This window comes from Palaemon carinicauda, unplaced genomic scaffold (genome assembly GCF_036898095.1).
Source record: "Palaemon carinicauda isolate YSFRI2023 unplaced genomic scaffold, ASM3689809v2 scaffold6, whole genome shotgun sequence".
NCBI classification, from domain to species: Eukaryota; Metazoa; Arthropoda; class Malacostraca; order Decapoda; family Palaemonidae; genus Palaemon; species Palaemon carinicauda.
In genome coordinates, this window is record NW_027171871.1 from 700,382 (window position 1) to 714,798 (window position 14,417).

At 35.0% G+C, this 14,417-nt stretch overlaps 1 protein-coding gene across 2 annotated transcripts in view; it reads right to left on the reverse strand.

The window, feature by feature from the left end:
• Nucleotides 1-14,417, reverse strand: part of LOC137637238 (putative ankyrin repeat protein RF_0381) — an 80,707-nt gene that overhangs the window by 33,279 nt on the left and 33,011 nt on the right. For both annotated transcript variants that reach the window (XR_011043491.1, XM_068369498.1), the window contains exons 9-14: nt 13,133-13,216; nt 10,772-10,858; nt 7,035-7,139; nt 3,329-3,469; nt 2,165-2,263; nt 1,357-1,653 (exon numbers count right to left, since the gene is read on the reverse strand). Coding sequence is in view for 1 of the 2 variants with exons in the window: in XM_068369498.1 (XP_068225599.1) it covers nt 1,357-1,653; nt 2,165-2,263; nt 3,329-3,469; nt 7,035-7,139; nt 10,772-10,858; nt 13,133-13,216 (813 nt within the window). In the remaining variant the exon portion in view is untranslated. The remainder of the gene's footprint in view (nt 1-1,356; nt 1,654-2,164; nt 2,264-3,328; nt 3,470-7,034; nt 7,140-10,771; nt 10,859-13,132; nt 13,217-14,417) is intronic.

The following is a 14,417-nucleotide window of genomic DNA, read 5'->3' on the forward strand; positions in this document are numbered from 1 at the left end:
CTTACGTATACAAAACCTTCTCGCTTCTATAGTCAGTGTTGACAGTTTCCCTGCAGGGGGCAGGAAGCCCTAAGCTAGTTCCAAGTTTAGCGGATATGACGAATAATGGTAGCGTCACATATTTATGTGGTCTGGTGACCATATAGAAGCTGATTCAAGGTAAAGGCACTTATATAAACCCACAGATATAGTACTTTTAAGTAATTCTCTGGTAAACTTCCATCAGGACGACATGGCCGAGCCCAAAAAACGGATTTTGAAGCAAAGCCATGCAATAGCCATGTCGTCCTGATGGACCAGCCCTCCTTTTCTAGAAAAGGAGCATAGTCTATCTGTAGCCATCCATGCTTAATTGCAACAAGGAATGAGTTGCCATGCGTGGCCCCTGTAGTAGTACGGGAAGGGGATCCACCGGGTAACATTGATGATGGCTCCCCTTCATTTTTGCCACTCTTTCCCCTCAGAGCGAAAACTCTATTCAGAGTGAAGATTTCCATGTGTCGTATCAAGAAATACTTCCCCTGATATTATGCGATATCCTTAAGAATTTTCTTAAGGATAATTGCGCCAGGAGTTAAATTTCTGGAGACCTATGGTCAATTCTCTGGGAGTATCACTGTAGCTAAATATCCCTTAGAAAGCTGTCTAATGGAACCTTCCATCAGGACGACATGGCTATCTCACCCAAAAATAGATTTTTCGCTTTGCTTCAAAATCCGTTTTATCAGCCACTTTTGCATTAAAATCTCGCAGCACAATCTCCAAGACTACACATGCAAAAACGCTGGTTTCCCCCAAAAAGATTTCTCCCACTCCCACATTTTTCCTTTCCTGCTCTATATGCAATTACTATCACAAATTTTACCTGGGTAAGCTCTACCTCTTTTATAGTTACTATTTCCCATAGGTACAAAAACGTTTTATTCTTTCCATTCCTGCATATGAACACATAACACAAATCTTTACATGATGATAAATATGAGATTACTAAAATATAACCCTTCAAAAATTGAGATAAAAAAATTATTGCTGCTCACACATTTACATAGATAGACTGTCAGATTCTGAGATATATTACCAGAACTGAAAGAGACCTGTTCTCACAATCACAGCAGCATTTCATAGTTCATATTTGTTGTCAGATAGGCTGAGGTATATAATGAAGGCCTACACTTTGATCCGCCACAATGATCTCGTAATCAATCAGTTTTATTACACCATTTTTTTTATTAACTTTCATCTACAAGCCTTGGATCAAAATGATATGTAAAAGATTTCTTCCTTTTAGTTTACGATTAAAACCAAACAATTCCACTTTTAAATGAAAGAGAAAAGGATTAACTCCCTGTGATTTACCTTCGAGAGTCTTGGGCAATTCCCCTATACTCTCCTCTAAGAAGATGTGATAGATGGCACCTTCAATGTCATTTCTGCCATAGTTGATGTTCTTCAGCTGTTCTCTCAGTGCGGAGCTGGTGTTGACCAAAATAGAGAACTCATCCTTCAAAGTATCCCAAGCTTCAGCATTATCTGGAGTGGAAGCCAGCTTATCTGCGATTGCTCCTTTTATTATTACCATGAGCTTTCGCAAATTCTCGTTGACTGTTAAGTTTTCTTTAGAGACTTCCATTGCGAGAGCTAGTGCTGTATTTCCTATTGTGAGAGAAAAATTTGAAATTTTTGATGCCTCTTGAAACTTCATTTGACTTTTATATTATCATCATATTTGGCATTAACATGAAATATAATGCGAACATTAAAAAAAAAAAAAAAAAAATGGGCTTTCGTTGCAACTAAGACACTACCAAACTCAGAATGATCAAAGCTTACATAACCTCTGGCTAACTGATTACTGTTAATGAGCAAGTCTATAGTATAGTTTTTTTTTATATATCTGAGTAGTTATTTTCATTCCTTTAATATAACCATTAAGTAAATAGATTTTTCCTCATCTCCATTTTATGGTGGGAAGATATACAATGGAGTAATATAAGATTGTAAATAAAGAACCATGAAAGAAGTTTTTTCTTTTTTAACTGTAACCTGCAATGAAGAACAAATTTAAAGGATTAACATTTTAAAGAGTTTCAATGTAAAATGACAGAAAATTTACTGGGTTGCCACTTGATTGAAACTGGTGAAATAATTGTTAGTGACATATTACCTTCCTTATTGACAATAGATGCGTCGATACAGAACCTCAAAAACTCTTTTGCCATCTTCAGCTTTTTGTAAATGACAGCCACTTGTAGAGGAGTATTCCCTGCAACCAAAAAAAAAAAAAAAAACATGGATAATATAAGAGTAATTAATTAAAATGTATATATGTATACATATATATATATATATATATATATATATATATATATATATATATATATATATATATACATATATATACACATATATATACATATATACATATATATATATATATATATATATATATGTGTATATATAAATGTATATATGTGTATATATATGTATATATATATATATATATATATATATATATATATATATATATATATATATATATATATATATATAAAACAACAATTTATATTGTGGGTTATAATAAATTACACCATCCAGTGGAGGCAACTCTGTCCAGTCACTGTACTTTTGACGAAATTCTTGTCACACTGTCATAAGTTTGAGCTGCAAATATTTTAATGTTATAACCCGTAGTCCAAGTATTGTGAAGGGCCACTGGACCTCTGAGCAGGTTCAAGACATTAGTATCTAATTAGGAGTTTAGGATTCTTGTAATGTTATTATTTATTAGTCAAAATATCTTGAACACTTTTTAGGTACCCCTGGTAGGCTATATCATAGTTACTTGTATTGACTTAAAGTAAAAAATTTTAAGTATATAATACGAATATGTACTTGTGATTCACTATAAACATAAGCAACCAATACAGCATAATAGGATTAATGTAATCAAAATGGTATGAATAAAAAAGTGCCAACTGTATCTAATTACATAGAGGTACTGTGAGTCTACTACATGATCAATGCGAGATAGTGAGAGTTCTTTATAGATTAAATGCAAATCCAGTACGTACAATAATACAAGCCGATTCAAATTGGTAGAATTTTGGACGAGGTCATGCAACTATACCTGAAAATGTACTGGTTTACGCCCTTTCAAAATGATTTCAACCTGGAAACATATCTTTACCGATAATGTACAAGTTATTTACATTTGCAAGTAACTGTGAGTTGTGGACAGAGACTTCTTCATATAAAGTGTAGTTGAATGTTAAACCGTAAGCCTAAAACTTACTAAAAAAGATAATTTCCAGATTTTACAACTACATACCCAAGGCATCTTTCACGTTGATGTTAGCTCCAAGGTCCAGAAGTTCTTTCACGTACGGGTACCCAAAACGAGCGATCACATGCATAACAGTCCATCCATTCCCATAGAAAGGTGTTCCTATGATGAGGTCCATCCATATATCTTGAAGAAAAGATTATTATCATTATTGTTATTAAGCAGGATGAGTAAGTCCCTTAGACCAAATGAGACATATAGTTGGCAAATAACACTGCTGTGCCCAGCCTGACGTTTTCAAACTACCAGTGCCCCTTTGCACCCGACCTTTCGTGAGTCGTTTTGTTCCCTGCCCAAAGCTGGTTAAGTTAGGTTAGACTTCTCTTGCTGACTTGCCTCTCCCTCACACCGCCAGTCATCGCAAAAGCATATCCACCTCATTCACATCACCTTTTTGCAGGAAATTATACAGTAAGTTATTTCATACAGTATATCTAAACTATTATTTTTTCAAATACCATCCTTATACTGCATGTATAAAGGTGTGATATATATATATATATATATATATATATATATATATATATATATATATATATATATATATATATATACACATATAGTGTATTTTATAGTACTGTATTGAATACAAAGTACAGTACCGTACTGTGGCTATGTGTTAGGTGACAAGCTGGTAGGGTTGTGAGCTGAATTCGTCAAAACATCGATTAATTATGAGTGATATGTCATCTCACCTTAGCTAATTGAGGTAAACTGTGGTAATTGTACTGTACATACATTATAGTAATATATAGGAATAAAAGCATTCTGTTGTTACTTAACATAAATAGGGTGGTGTGGCAATGACTTATGTGTTATGAGTTGTCTTACTTTGAACTGAAGCTTTGTAAATAATGTACAGTTACCTCTGAAAAGTAACATGAACTATAAGAAACTGGGAAAGAAACCACGTGAAAACAATGCAGTGCCGTACAGTGGGTTACCTAGAGTGTTAGCCGACGGGGCATAAGCAGTGGTCTGTGTTTCAGTGGGTTATAAGTTGACCCACCTTAGGGTACCAAGCTTTCACTTATTTTCACTCTTCGTGGAAATCTTCTGTTACCTAAGCCCGTGAAGAAGGAGGTCTGACTGTATTTTATGCTCAGGGCTCGAGGGAATCTTTTACTGAGAGGTAATGAAGAAGGACAGGTAGGTAGGAAAAGATCGAATGGAAATAACGAGAAGTTAAGAGACAAAGAGCAATGTAGCTAGTGGTTGAACACTTCCATAAAACCTTAGCTCTACCTGCTGAGCACCATGTGGGGATCGTAATGGTTAGCAGCTTTATATGGACAGGTTTGAAGTAGAATCTTTATGATCATTAAAAAAGAATCTTCTCAATTAATTTTCCAGTTAAATCATAATAGTGCTAATTAATGACACATTCCTTTTATTTCAACCAACGTAAGACATACAGAAGGCAGAAGAGAATTTAAGTGTAATGGAGGTGTATGGTCCAATTGAAAAATTTAGACTCACGTCCTTGAAGAAAAAGATGAAAAGGAGACTCGTATGTTAAAGAAGCATTACATGTTTCCACCAAACTACTATGAGATTCAGGGCCTCTGTAACACGGTTTTTTTGCAATAACTTTTTTTCTATGAATTTCATAAATATAACGCTTATTCAGAATGCACATTATATCTACACATAAATTTTGACTATATTCTGCATTACGTAGGTTGAATAAATTTGGTACTTTATTAAGTAAAAGTGACGATTTTTGAAGACGGGCCAACTTACTCAGAGAAAAGGTTTCGAACGCACTCATTACGTAACTTATGACGGCATTTCTTCTCTCTTTCTCGATCGATGATTGGTTATACGTAACGAAGGCTATACCTCTGCCAACAATAACACAAAAGTGTAAATAAAAGCAAAGCAGTACACCTTTATGAACTCTGAAACCTCTCCACTGAGAATTGTCATAATGAACAAACGAACAAAATATGTTAATAAATACAAAAACACTTCGATTATTTGTCTAACTCCCAAAATAAGTTTCCTAAGAAATTACAGTCTACTTTATAGCTCACAATCAGACTGACAAGGTGTAGGGAATAGTTGGTAATTTTCAAAAACGTAGTAGACAAGCTTGATTTGATAACTGCTACATCCAATGTCAAGCAATTTTTATTTATTGTCTATCTACCGATCTATTTACTGTAAAAAAAAAAAAAAAAAAAATAGCCGGTACTGCATTTTGCTTTAAACTTTCACCAATGATTATCATCAGAATGATGACTTCATGAGGCTCCACCCACTTTAGCCTCGTTATAATTCTGGATAACACTGAAGGCTATCATGGGCATTGTTGGATCAGAAAATTAAAATTCTGGCTACAAAAACTTATTTCTCGAGTAGTTGTAAGAAGTGCTAAATGATCCTCAAGGATCCCAGCAGTTGGCCTAAACGTTTAATTCATGTATACTACTGTTGCGGGACTACTGCTACAGTAGTATTACTACGCTAGCACAGATACCCCACCCACATTTATGTATCATTCCGCCATTCATAAAGTCTGTGTCTTTTTTTTTCAATGTGCAATAAGCCATGGCCTCCTCAGAATTTAAGTTTTATATTAGATGATAGGCTATTTCATTAAGCTGACAAATTTATGGCAACTGGGTATGTTATTGCCGATGTTGAAGCTAAAGATAAAGTTTGGTATCATTCCTTCATTGCATTATTATCTTTACTACTATTTGTTTTGCTACATGTAGTAATTATTTTAAAGGATAAATGAATTATGTTCACTTTACTCCTATAAATTCCCATAAGATGTACAAATAAAACTCCTAAAACTATTCATGATTTATTTACAAAATGCAGTCATGCCCAAAACATAGCCAACACGGTCGTACGGCCTAAGAAGAAGAAAAAATAAATTATATCGGATGATCCGTTGGTCTGATGGAGAGTTTAGCACAAAATTCTAATTTTAACAAAAATAGTTATATCAAGACTGTTTACATACAATCTCTCTCTCTCTCTCTCTCTCTCTCTCTCTCTCTCTCTCTCTCTCTCTCTCTCTCTCTCTCTCTTGGTGGCATAGTGAATAGTTAATGGAAATGTTCAAAAGCCTGAGTGACATTACACGTATTATAATCATATTACGCTAAATACAAATCAGACCATAAACATTGGATTTAAACTAGAAACTGAATAATTACCTATTCAGGCTATAGTAAATATGGCCATGGGATTTCTCTTGACTGTATAAAGTTGCAAGTCGTAAGATAAATGCAGTTTTGCAACCACAGGGGCAATTCCAAATCCTGCTAGCCATTCTTGACTGTTATGGGTTCCAGAGCCGATGGAAGAAGGTGAATGGGTGTCCGGTGGATGGGCGGGGCAAAATTTTGTCAAAAGGTGTTTACATTGCTTACGTAATGAATGTTTTCGACTCTTGGCTCGTTATCACTGGCCATGGCGTCAGCTAGATCATTTTTACTCTATAAAAATTAAAACTATCGGGTTTAGGTTATTGAAAATGCTGACAAAATTTGTGTGTGGTTGTGAAATATACATATGTCAACTTTCAGCTACATCCGATGCCTTGATAAGGAGCAAAGTCCAAAAAACCGTGTTACAGAGGCCCTGAATCTCATAGTAGTGAACTACCTAAATAGGATACATATTGTAAACCTTATTGACAGACTTGAATTTCAAGTGACTAAATATGACTTACCATCATCTAGGTGCCTGTGGATATCACCGCCATGGCTAACCAACAGAGAAACTATATCTATGTAGCCTTTACTAGCAGCATGGTGCAAAGGAAATCCACTTTGTTCTGAAAATAAGACGAGAGAAAAATATTACACTACATGGAGTTTACAGTTTTAAGTATAATTAGAACAGTTTCCAGAGAAGGAATGGCAAATACATGTATATAGATAATGGCAGAGGAAATGAACAACTTTTTTTTTTGCTATCAATTTTCATGCAATATCCCTACACTATTGTAACATATAAAAGGAAGTTTAATCACGTGGCCCGAACTATTTTAAAACTTACATTTTTATTGATATGATTGTATGTTACAGTGGTGCCTCGGTTTTACGAGTTTAATTCACACTGGGACCGAGTTTGCAGACTATAATACTCGTAATCTAATTTTTTTTCTATAAAAAATAAAGGAAATTCAATTGATGCGTTCCACACATCCATAAATACACATAACACTCATCATAAAGCTTTGCAATGGAATTTAGTGAACAATTTATATTCAGAAATGAATACAAAGTAAGAATTCATAATGAATAAATAAAATATTGACAAATTAACTCGCACTTTACTTATGAGGAGAATCGTGGCTGGCATGAGGGAGACAAGGGAGGAGGAGAGGGGGTTACTGCTTGGAGGGAGATTCTCCCTCAATGAGTTCTCTCTCGTGAACATCATTCACTATCACTAACTGAATCACTTAATTTACGCTCTCTGGACACTTGGTTGTCTTTGTAACACTCCTACCTACAAATTTCACCGTCTCTTCTATAATCGTATAAAAATGCGATATCACATGGTTGGTAAATAAATTTGCTGCTCACACTTCCAAAGCCTCTTGTTGTTGCAACTTATACAACTCCAATAGCTCCTCGGTCGTCAGCTGCTCACTATGTTTATCAAGAAGGTCATTGATGTCGTCCTTGTCCATCTCCAGCCCCCATTGTTTTGCCAAATGAGACAATTTCATTGTCAACTGCCTTCGGGATTGGTTCGAATTTCTCAAAATCACATTTACCAATGCATTTAGGCGACAGTTTCCTCCACATAGAATTGAAGGTTTTGTTGCCGACTCCTTCCCAAGCTTTGTCAATCCTTTTGAGGCAGTGGGCGATGGGGAAAATTTCTTTCCAAAACTCTTGGAATGGTTAAGCTTGCTCTTTTTGGTGACCTCGGAGCATTGCTGGAACAATGGTTTTGTGTGTAGCTTTTTAAAATTTGAGACCATCTTCTGATCCATATGTTGGAGTATTGATATAGTGTTGGGCAGGTGGAATTTAATAGTAAGGATTTCAAAATCCTTCGTTACGCCATCTTTAGTGCTAGGAGGGTGGGCAGGAGCATTGTTCTTAAGTAACAAGGCATTAAGAGGAAGATTCTTCTCCATGTGGTACATTTTGACCTAAGACCAAAACCCTTATTGACCCATTCCACTAATAAAAGGCCACTCACCCAAGTCTTGTTGTTTGACCTCTACAAAATGTTCAGTTGCTTCTTCTAGGTCTTATACTTTATAAATGCTCATGGATTCTCCAAAAGATAACCAGGAGAGGTTTGATATTGCAATCCCTGCTTGCACTAGCATGGAACAAAAACATTAAATGGTCTTTCATGGGCTTATGACCAAGTACTGCCATTTTTTCTTCAGTAATGAAGGTCGTCCTGGACATCTTCCTAAACATAACGGTCTCATCGTGACTAAACACCTGCTGCAGCATGTTAGACTCAGAATCCAAGATCCTTTTGAATTCTGCAACGAATCATTCAGCAGACTCGATATCAGAATTTGTAGCTTTATTGTGTCACATAATATTATGAGTGTCAGTTCTCTTGAAATTTTCTAACCTGTTCTGAATGTTCTCCTGTTAATTGCTTTGCATTGATCCAAATAGGCAGTAACTTTTCCATGCTATCAGAACCGAACATCAATTGATTTGATTACTTCTTTTTCTTGAGAATCATAGAAATTGTCAATGTTGTATGATTGTACAATTTTGAAAGGGTTGCCACATGCGTACCTTGTTCATGCTTCTCTATAATTTTTGTCTTCACTTCTACAGTGTTATCTCCTTCTTCCCATCTTTCTTAATCATCTTGGGGCCATTCTCTCAATACTGTTCTATACTGTTAACCTGGCAGTAAACAATAGTGATCACAAGTCTGTAAAGAACATATCGTCCCAACTCTATGAAGAACACTTCCAAAGATGTTCAAATGATACTACAGATGATAATATTACGAGCGATGCTCGGATAGTGGAAAGGCTAAAGTCTGAGCAGGAAGAGGGGGAGGGATTGCAAGCTAATTCAAAACAACATGGCATAAAAAATCATGAGAACATGGCGTGAACACTGGTAGGTTGATATGGACACTATGTGCCTTTTTTGTGCATCAAGTGCTAGCCTCGATAGTACTTTTCCAAAGCAATGCTCACAAGGAGCTAGATTTTTGCTCACAGACGGATACAATACTTGTAAACAAATTTAAATTTGTATGTTCGCATACCAATTCTATTGTGGTATTCAAAGTTACTCATAAACCGAGGTACTACTGTATTGACTTCCTCTTAATTAAGATATTTAAGGATATTATTTTTATGATTTTTATCAATATCATTATTATTATTATTATTTTTATCATTATCATCATCATCATGACCATCATTATTATTATTATTATTATTATTATTATTATTATTATTATTATTATTATTATTATTATTTTTATCATTATTATTATTATTATTATTATTATTATTATTATTATTATTATTACAAGGTAAGCTGCAACGCTAGTTGGAAAAGCAGGATTCTATAAGCTATAGGGCTCCATCAAGGAAAACCAGCCCAGTAAGGAAAGGAAACAAGGAAATAAATAAACTACAAGAAAAGTCATGTAGTCAAAATAAAATATTTTAAGAACAGTAACATTAAATTAGATGCTTCATATATAAAATATAAAAACTTCGATAAAAACAAAAGGAAGATAAACAAGACAGAATAGCGTGCCAGAGTGTACCCTCAAGCAAGAGAACTCTAACACCATGCAGTGGAAGACCATGGTACAGAGACTATGGCACATAACATCAAGTAATTTGTTTTATTAAATATACAATAAGGACTCGACATTTCTGTCACGATTTCAATAGTCATCTACATTCTCTTCTATGAAATTATATGATAATAAGATTCGAGGAATCTTTGGAATGTGTTTCATACTTCTGCAAAGTTCTTTTGATTATGTAATATGAATTTTCTTAAAGAAGAAAGTTATCTCTACCCTCGTACAGAACCAAGTCTCAAATTAGCAGCAATAAGCAAAAATTAATTTTAATAATCTTTCTAGTATATATTCTGGCAAATTTTAGTTAAATCTAAGACATAAATAGCTTTGAATATGTTGGGGATTAAAAGTTGCATATTATCTTGATATTAATTTAGTTTAAAAGTAGAATGATATCTTATGAATAAATCATTTGATTTTTTATAGCAAATAACTTTTTATTCACATATATTTTATATATGAAGACACTGTCCACTATCACCTCGAACCTTTCCTTTTAAACAAAAGTGAAATCCATATGGTTTATCCAAATAATTTGCATCTTAGTTAAAATTTTATAACTGGAATGAAAACGTTGAAAAATGAATGTGCACATAACCAGTTTTGAATTATGACAATCAGCAAAGTACTTCTTACCGTCATAGGTGATTTGTGCACCGGCGTCAAGAAGCAATTTGACAGTCTCCAGGCTTCCACTTGACGCTGCTGCCTTCAAAGTACCAGCTGTTAAAAATAGGATTTCTTTATATTTAGGGTCTTCAAAACATTCCTACTATGATATAATACAGGACTGAGTAAACGTAATTGAGCAGTGATTTCTATATACAATGGTAGAATACTTTTCAAAATATGTATATATTCTCTCAAACAGTTTGAAATTTAAGGAGAGATTGAAGAGCAAAGAAGAGAAGAGAACGTGCAAAAATTTCGACTGTTGGCCTTATACGAGTGACTAGGTGCATACTACTTTAGTTGCGGACTAATCTCTGTTATGTTTGTATCCATCCACGACATAAGAAAAAAAAAAAAAACAGGTTGTTTCTGTTGATGATAGAACGGAGACCTTGCTAGTATGAGTTACGCATAGAACCTATTTTTTTAAGCATGGTAATAAATACCGACACTGTCTTTAACATCTAGCCTTTTTCCATTCTCATTTTGATCTTCTATCCTTTCCAATACAGTATCTAGATCCATTCTATTCTAGGAGAGGCACTAGATAACGTTTAAAACTCTAAAAAAGAATCAACCCCAAAAAAGCTATCCTGTTGTATGAAATTTACTTTTAACATTGAATAAATCTTTGTATGAGAAATACAAATATGGAAATAATAAAGTGCCACATTTGAGAATTAGTTGAACTATTAATATTCTAGGTGTACATTTCCTACAATTTTTCCTATAAACAAATAGAAAACAAATGTCTATTTTGTATTCGTAGGATATCATGCTTCTCCCATCCAAATTCTGCACTCGCTTTTATTGTAAAATGAAGGAAAAAGGGAGGATAATATAATGGCTGATTTAAATTTCAAAAAATTGATTAACGATGATACATTATCTAAACAAACATTATTTGATTGGTATTTTTAGAAAGATTATTTGGATGATTAATTGGGTGAACTTGGAAAAATTAATTATGAAAAATTACAATTCCTTATTTAATCAAATTTGACTCTTCTTCTTTTAGCTTATTACATTAGATATAGGGATAAAAAAATCCAGTATTCTGTTATGAAGAGAAGTCTTCAACTAGTTGTCAACTGTATGAAACTAATCGATGACTGGTTGGAGATTGGTCTGTGACCGGCTATGAGGATAGAACAAGGTTAGCGAACAACTGTGATTTGCTACTTACGATTAGCTAGGATTAATGATTCAATTAGTTACAAAGTATCTTTTTTGACAAGGTACAGACTGGTTGCAAACGCTGACTAGTCACTTGGTGGCAGGTACAGTTGCCTTCATTAATTCGGGTACACTGATGTCTGCCTAGCTTCCCATGAAGTGTACCAGAATTAATGAAGCCAATTGTACCACAGTATGCAAAAGTCTGCGACATCTGAATGTTGGTTTACAAACTGGCCGTACTAACAGGCAAAATTTGTGTGAAATCGTAGGTGTGACGCAAGGGGCACACAACAGTCTTGGACCTCGTAGTAAAATGTTCTGCGGCAGTCAAGAACATTTGTAGTCGCAGAAAGGACGCATGTGTGACTTACGTGTAACTTACGTGCCGTAGGATTTTCTGTGGCATGATCTCCTCACATTGGTCGTGCATGTAACTTGCATGTAACTTGCGTCACAAGTACAAGCCACGCACGTTTGTCGTACGGAATTAAAAGAAGTACATGGTCCGTGAGTGCACCATACGATGCAATTGCGGCAAAAGTAGGTGTATAGTACAATGACCGGACGACGTTAATACTAATGCATGATATTTACATGATTTTTCAGGGTATATATTCTGCTGCAGCAAGTACATCACACGTACTTCACCCGCACTGAACACTCAACACACTCACTACCAATTACATCACAGGAGTTCATGGCTACGACTCAAAAATTCCCAGACACGTACAGCTACAAAATTCATAAGGGGATTTGTGCCAAAGGTATTACCCCAGTTTTGGTCCCTGACATACTAGAAAATCTTAAAAGTACCTAAAATCATTCTCAACGCCGTTTCAGACTCAAGCAAGCTGGATGTGGACCAGTGAAATGGGCAATAACTTTTATTGAGAAATTATATATTTTTCTGTGAGGCATCGAAAGAAGTTTACATGTGACCCGTATATAAAAAGAGAGTTCAGAGCCCATTTAAAACCTTTGGCTTCTAAAAGGAAAGTGTTTTATAGACTTGAAGAAAGCATTTATGGTCATAAGTATTGATGATGCCCATTAGCAAACAGAGAAAGAGTTCTATGATCAGGGGTACACAAATAGTAGTTATAAGCATTATTTTTTGTTCTCTCATTTTTTTTTCCTGGACATTACCATAATCTGGATCTGCACCATTATCAAATAGCAGCTTCACAGTTTCGAAGTGTCCATTGTTAGCAGCGGCCTTCATTGCAGAATCTGCAATAAGAATCAAGATATTTGCATTTGTCAGAAAAAGATCAGCATTACATGAGGTTTACATTGATTATAATCATGCTACTGTACTTCTGAATTTTACCCTTTGAGAGTATTTTTTCATAAGTACATGACTTGAGCCTAATTTTTCTATACTGTACAGAACATGCCCATTATCACTTGATTAATTTTCCAGAATATTTTAGACATCTCTACACTGTTCGTTCATCTAGTCATAAAACATCTTACTTGCTTGTATGAATATGAAGATTCCATTAGACCTTTTATAAATTACATTTACAGTGAGTATGGCAAAATGCAACTCCCTACAAAGCACTCAGTTTAAAGGATCCCAATAAAGTACCAAAAAACAAGCAAGCCTTCCCTTCGCCATATCGCCATATTACATATTTATAAATAATGTATATGTAAGAAAGGCTGGTTCAAGAATTGAAGAGACAGTGAAAGATGGAAATGGAAGGTTGTTAAAAGGAGAGGAGGCAAGGAAAAGGTGGGCGGAATATTTTGAAAGTTTACTGAATGTTGAGGATAATAAGGAGGCAGATATAATTACTGTTGCAGGTGTTGAGGTGCCGGTGATGGGATATGAGAATGAGAGAGAGATTACAAGAGAGGAAGTGAGAAGAGCACTAGATGAAACGAGAGTAGGAAAAGCAAGTGTGATAGTGTGAGAGCTGAGATGTTGAAGGAAGGGGGTGTGACTGTACTTGAATGATTGGTGAGATTATTTAATATGTAGTTTGGGTTTGTGCGTGTATTGTACCACTATATAAGGGTATGGGAGATGTGCATGAGTGTTGTAATTCAAGGGGTATAAGTTTGTTGAGTGTAGTTGGAAAAGTGTATGGTACAGTACTGATTAATAGGATTAAGGGTAAAACAGAGAATGCAATCTTAGAAGTACAGGGTGGTTTTTAGAAAAGGTAGGGGTTGTATGAATCAGATTTTTACAGTTAGGCAGATATGCGAGAAATATTTAGCAAAAGGTAAGGAGGTGTATGTTGCGTTTATGGATCTGGAAAAAGCGTATGATAGAGCTGATAGGGAAGCAATGTGGAATGTGATGAGGTTATATGGAGTTGGTGGAACGTTGTTGCAAGCAGTGAAAAGTTTCTACAAAGGTAGTAAAGCATGTGTTAGGATAGGAAATGAAGTGAGCGATTGGTTTCGGGTGAGAGTGGGG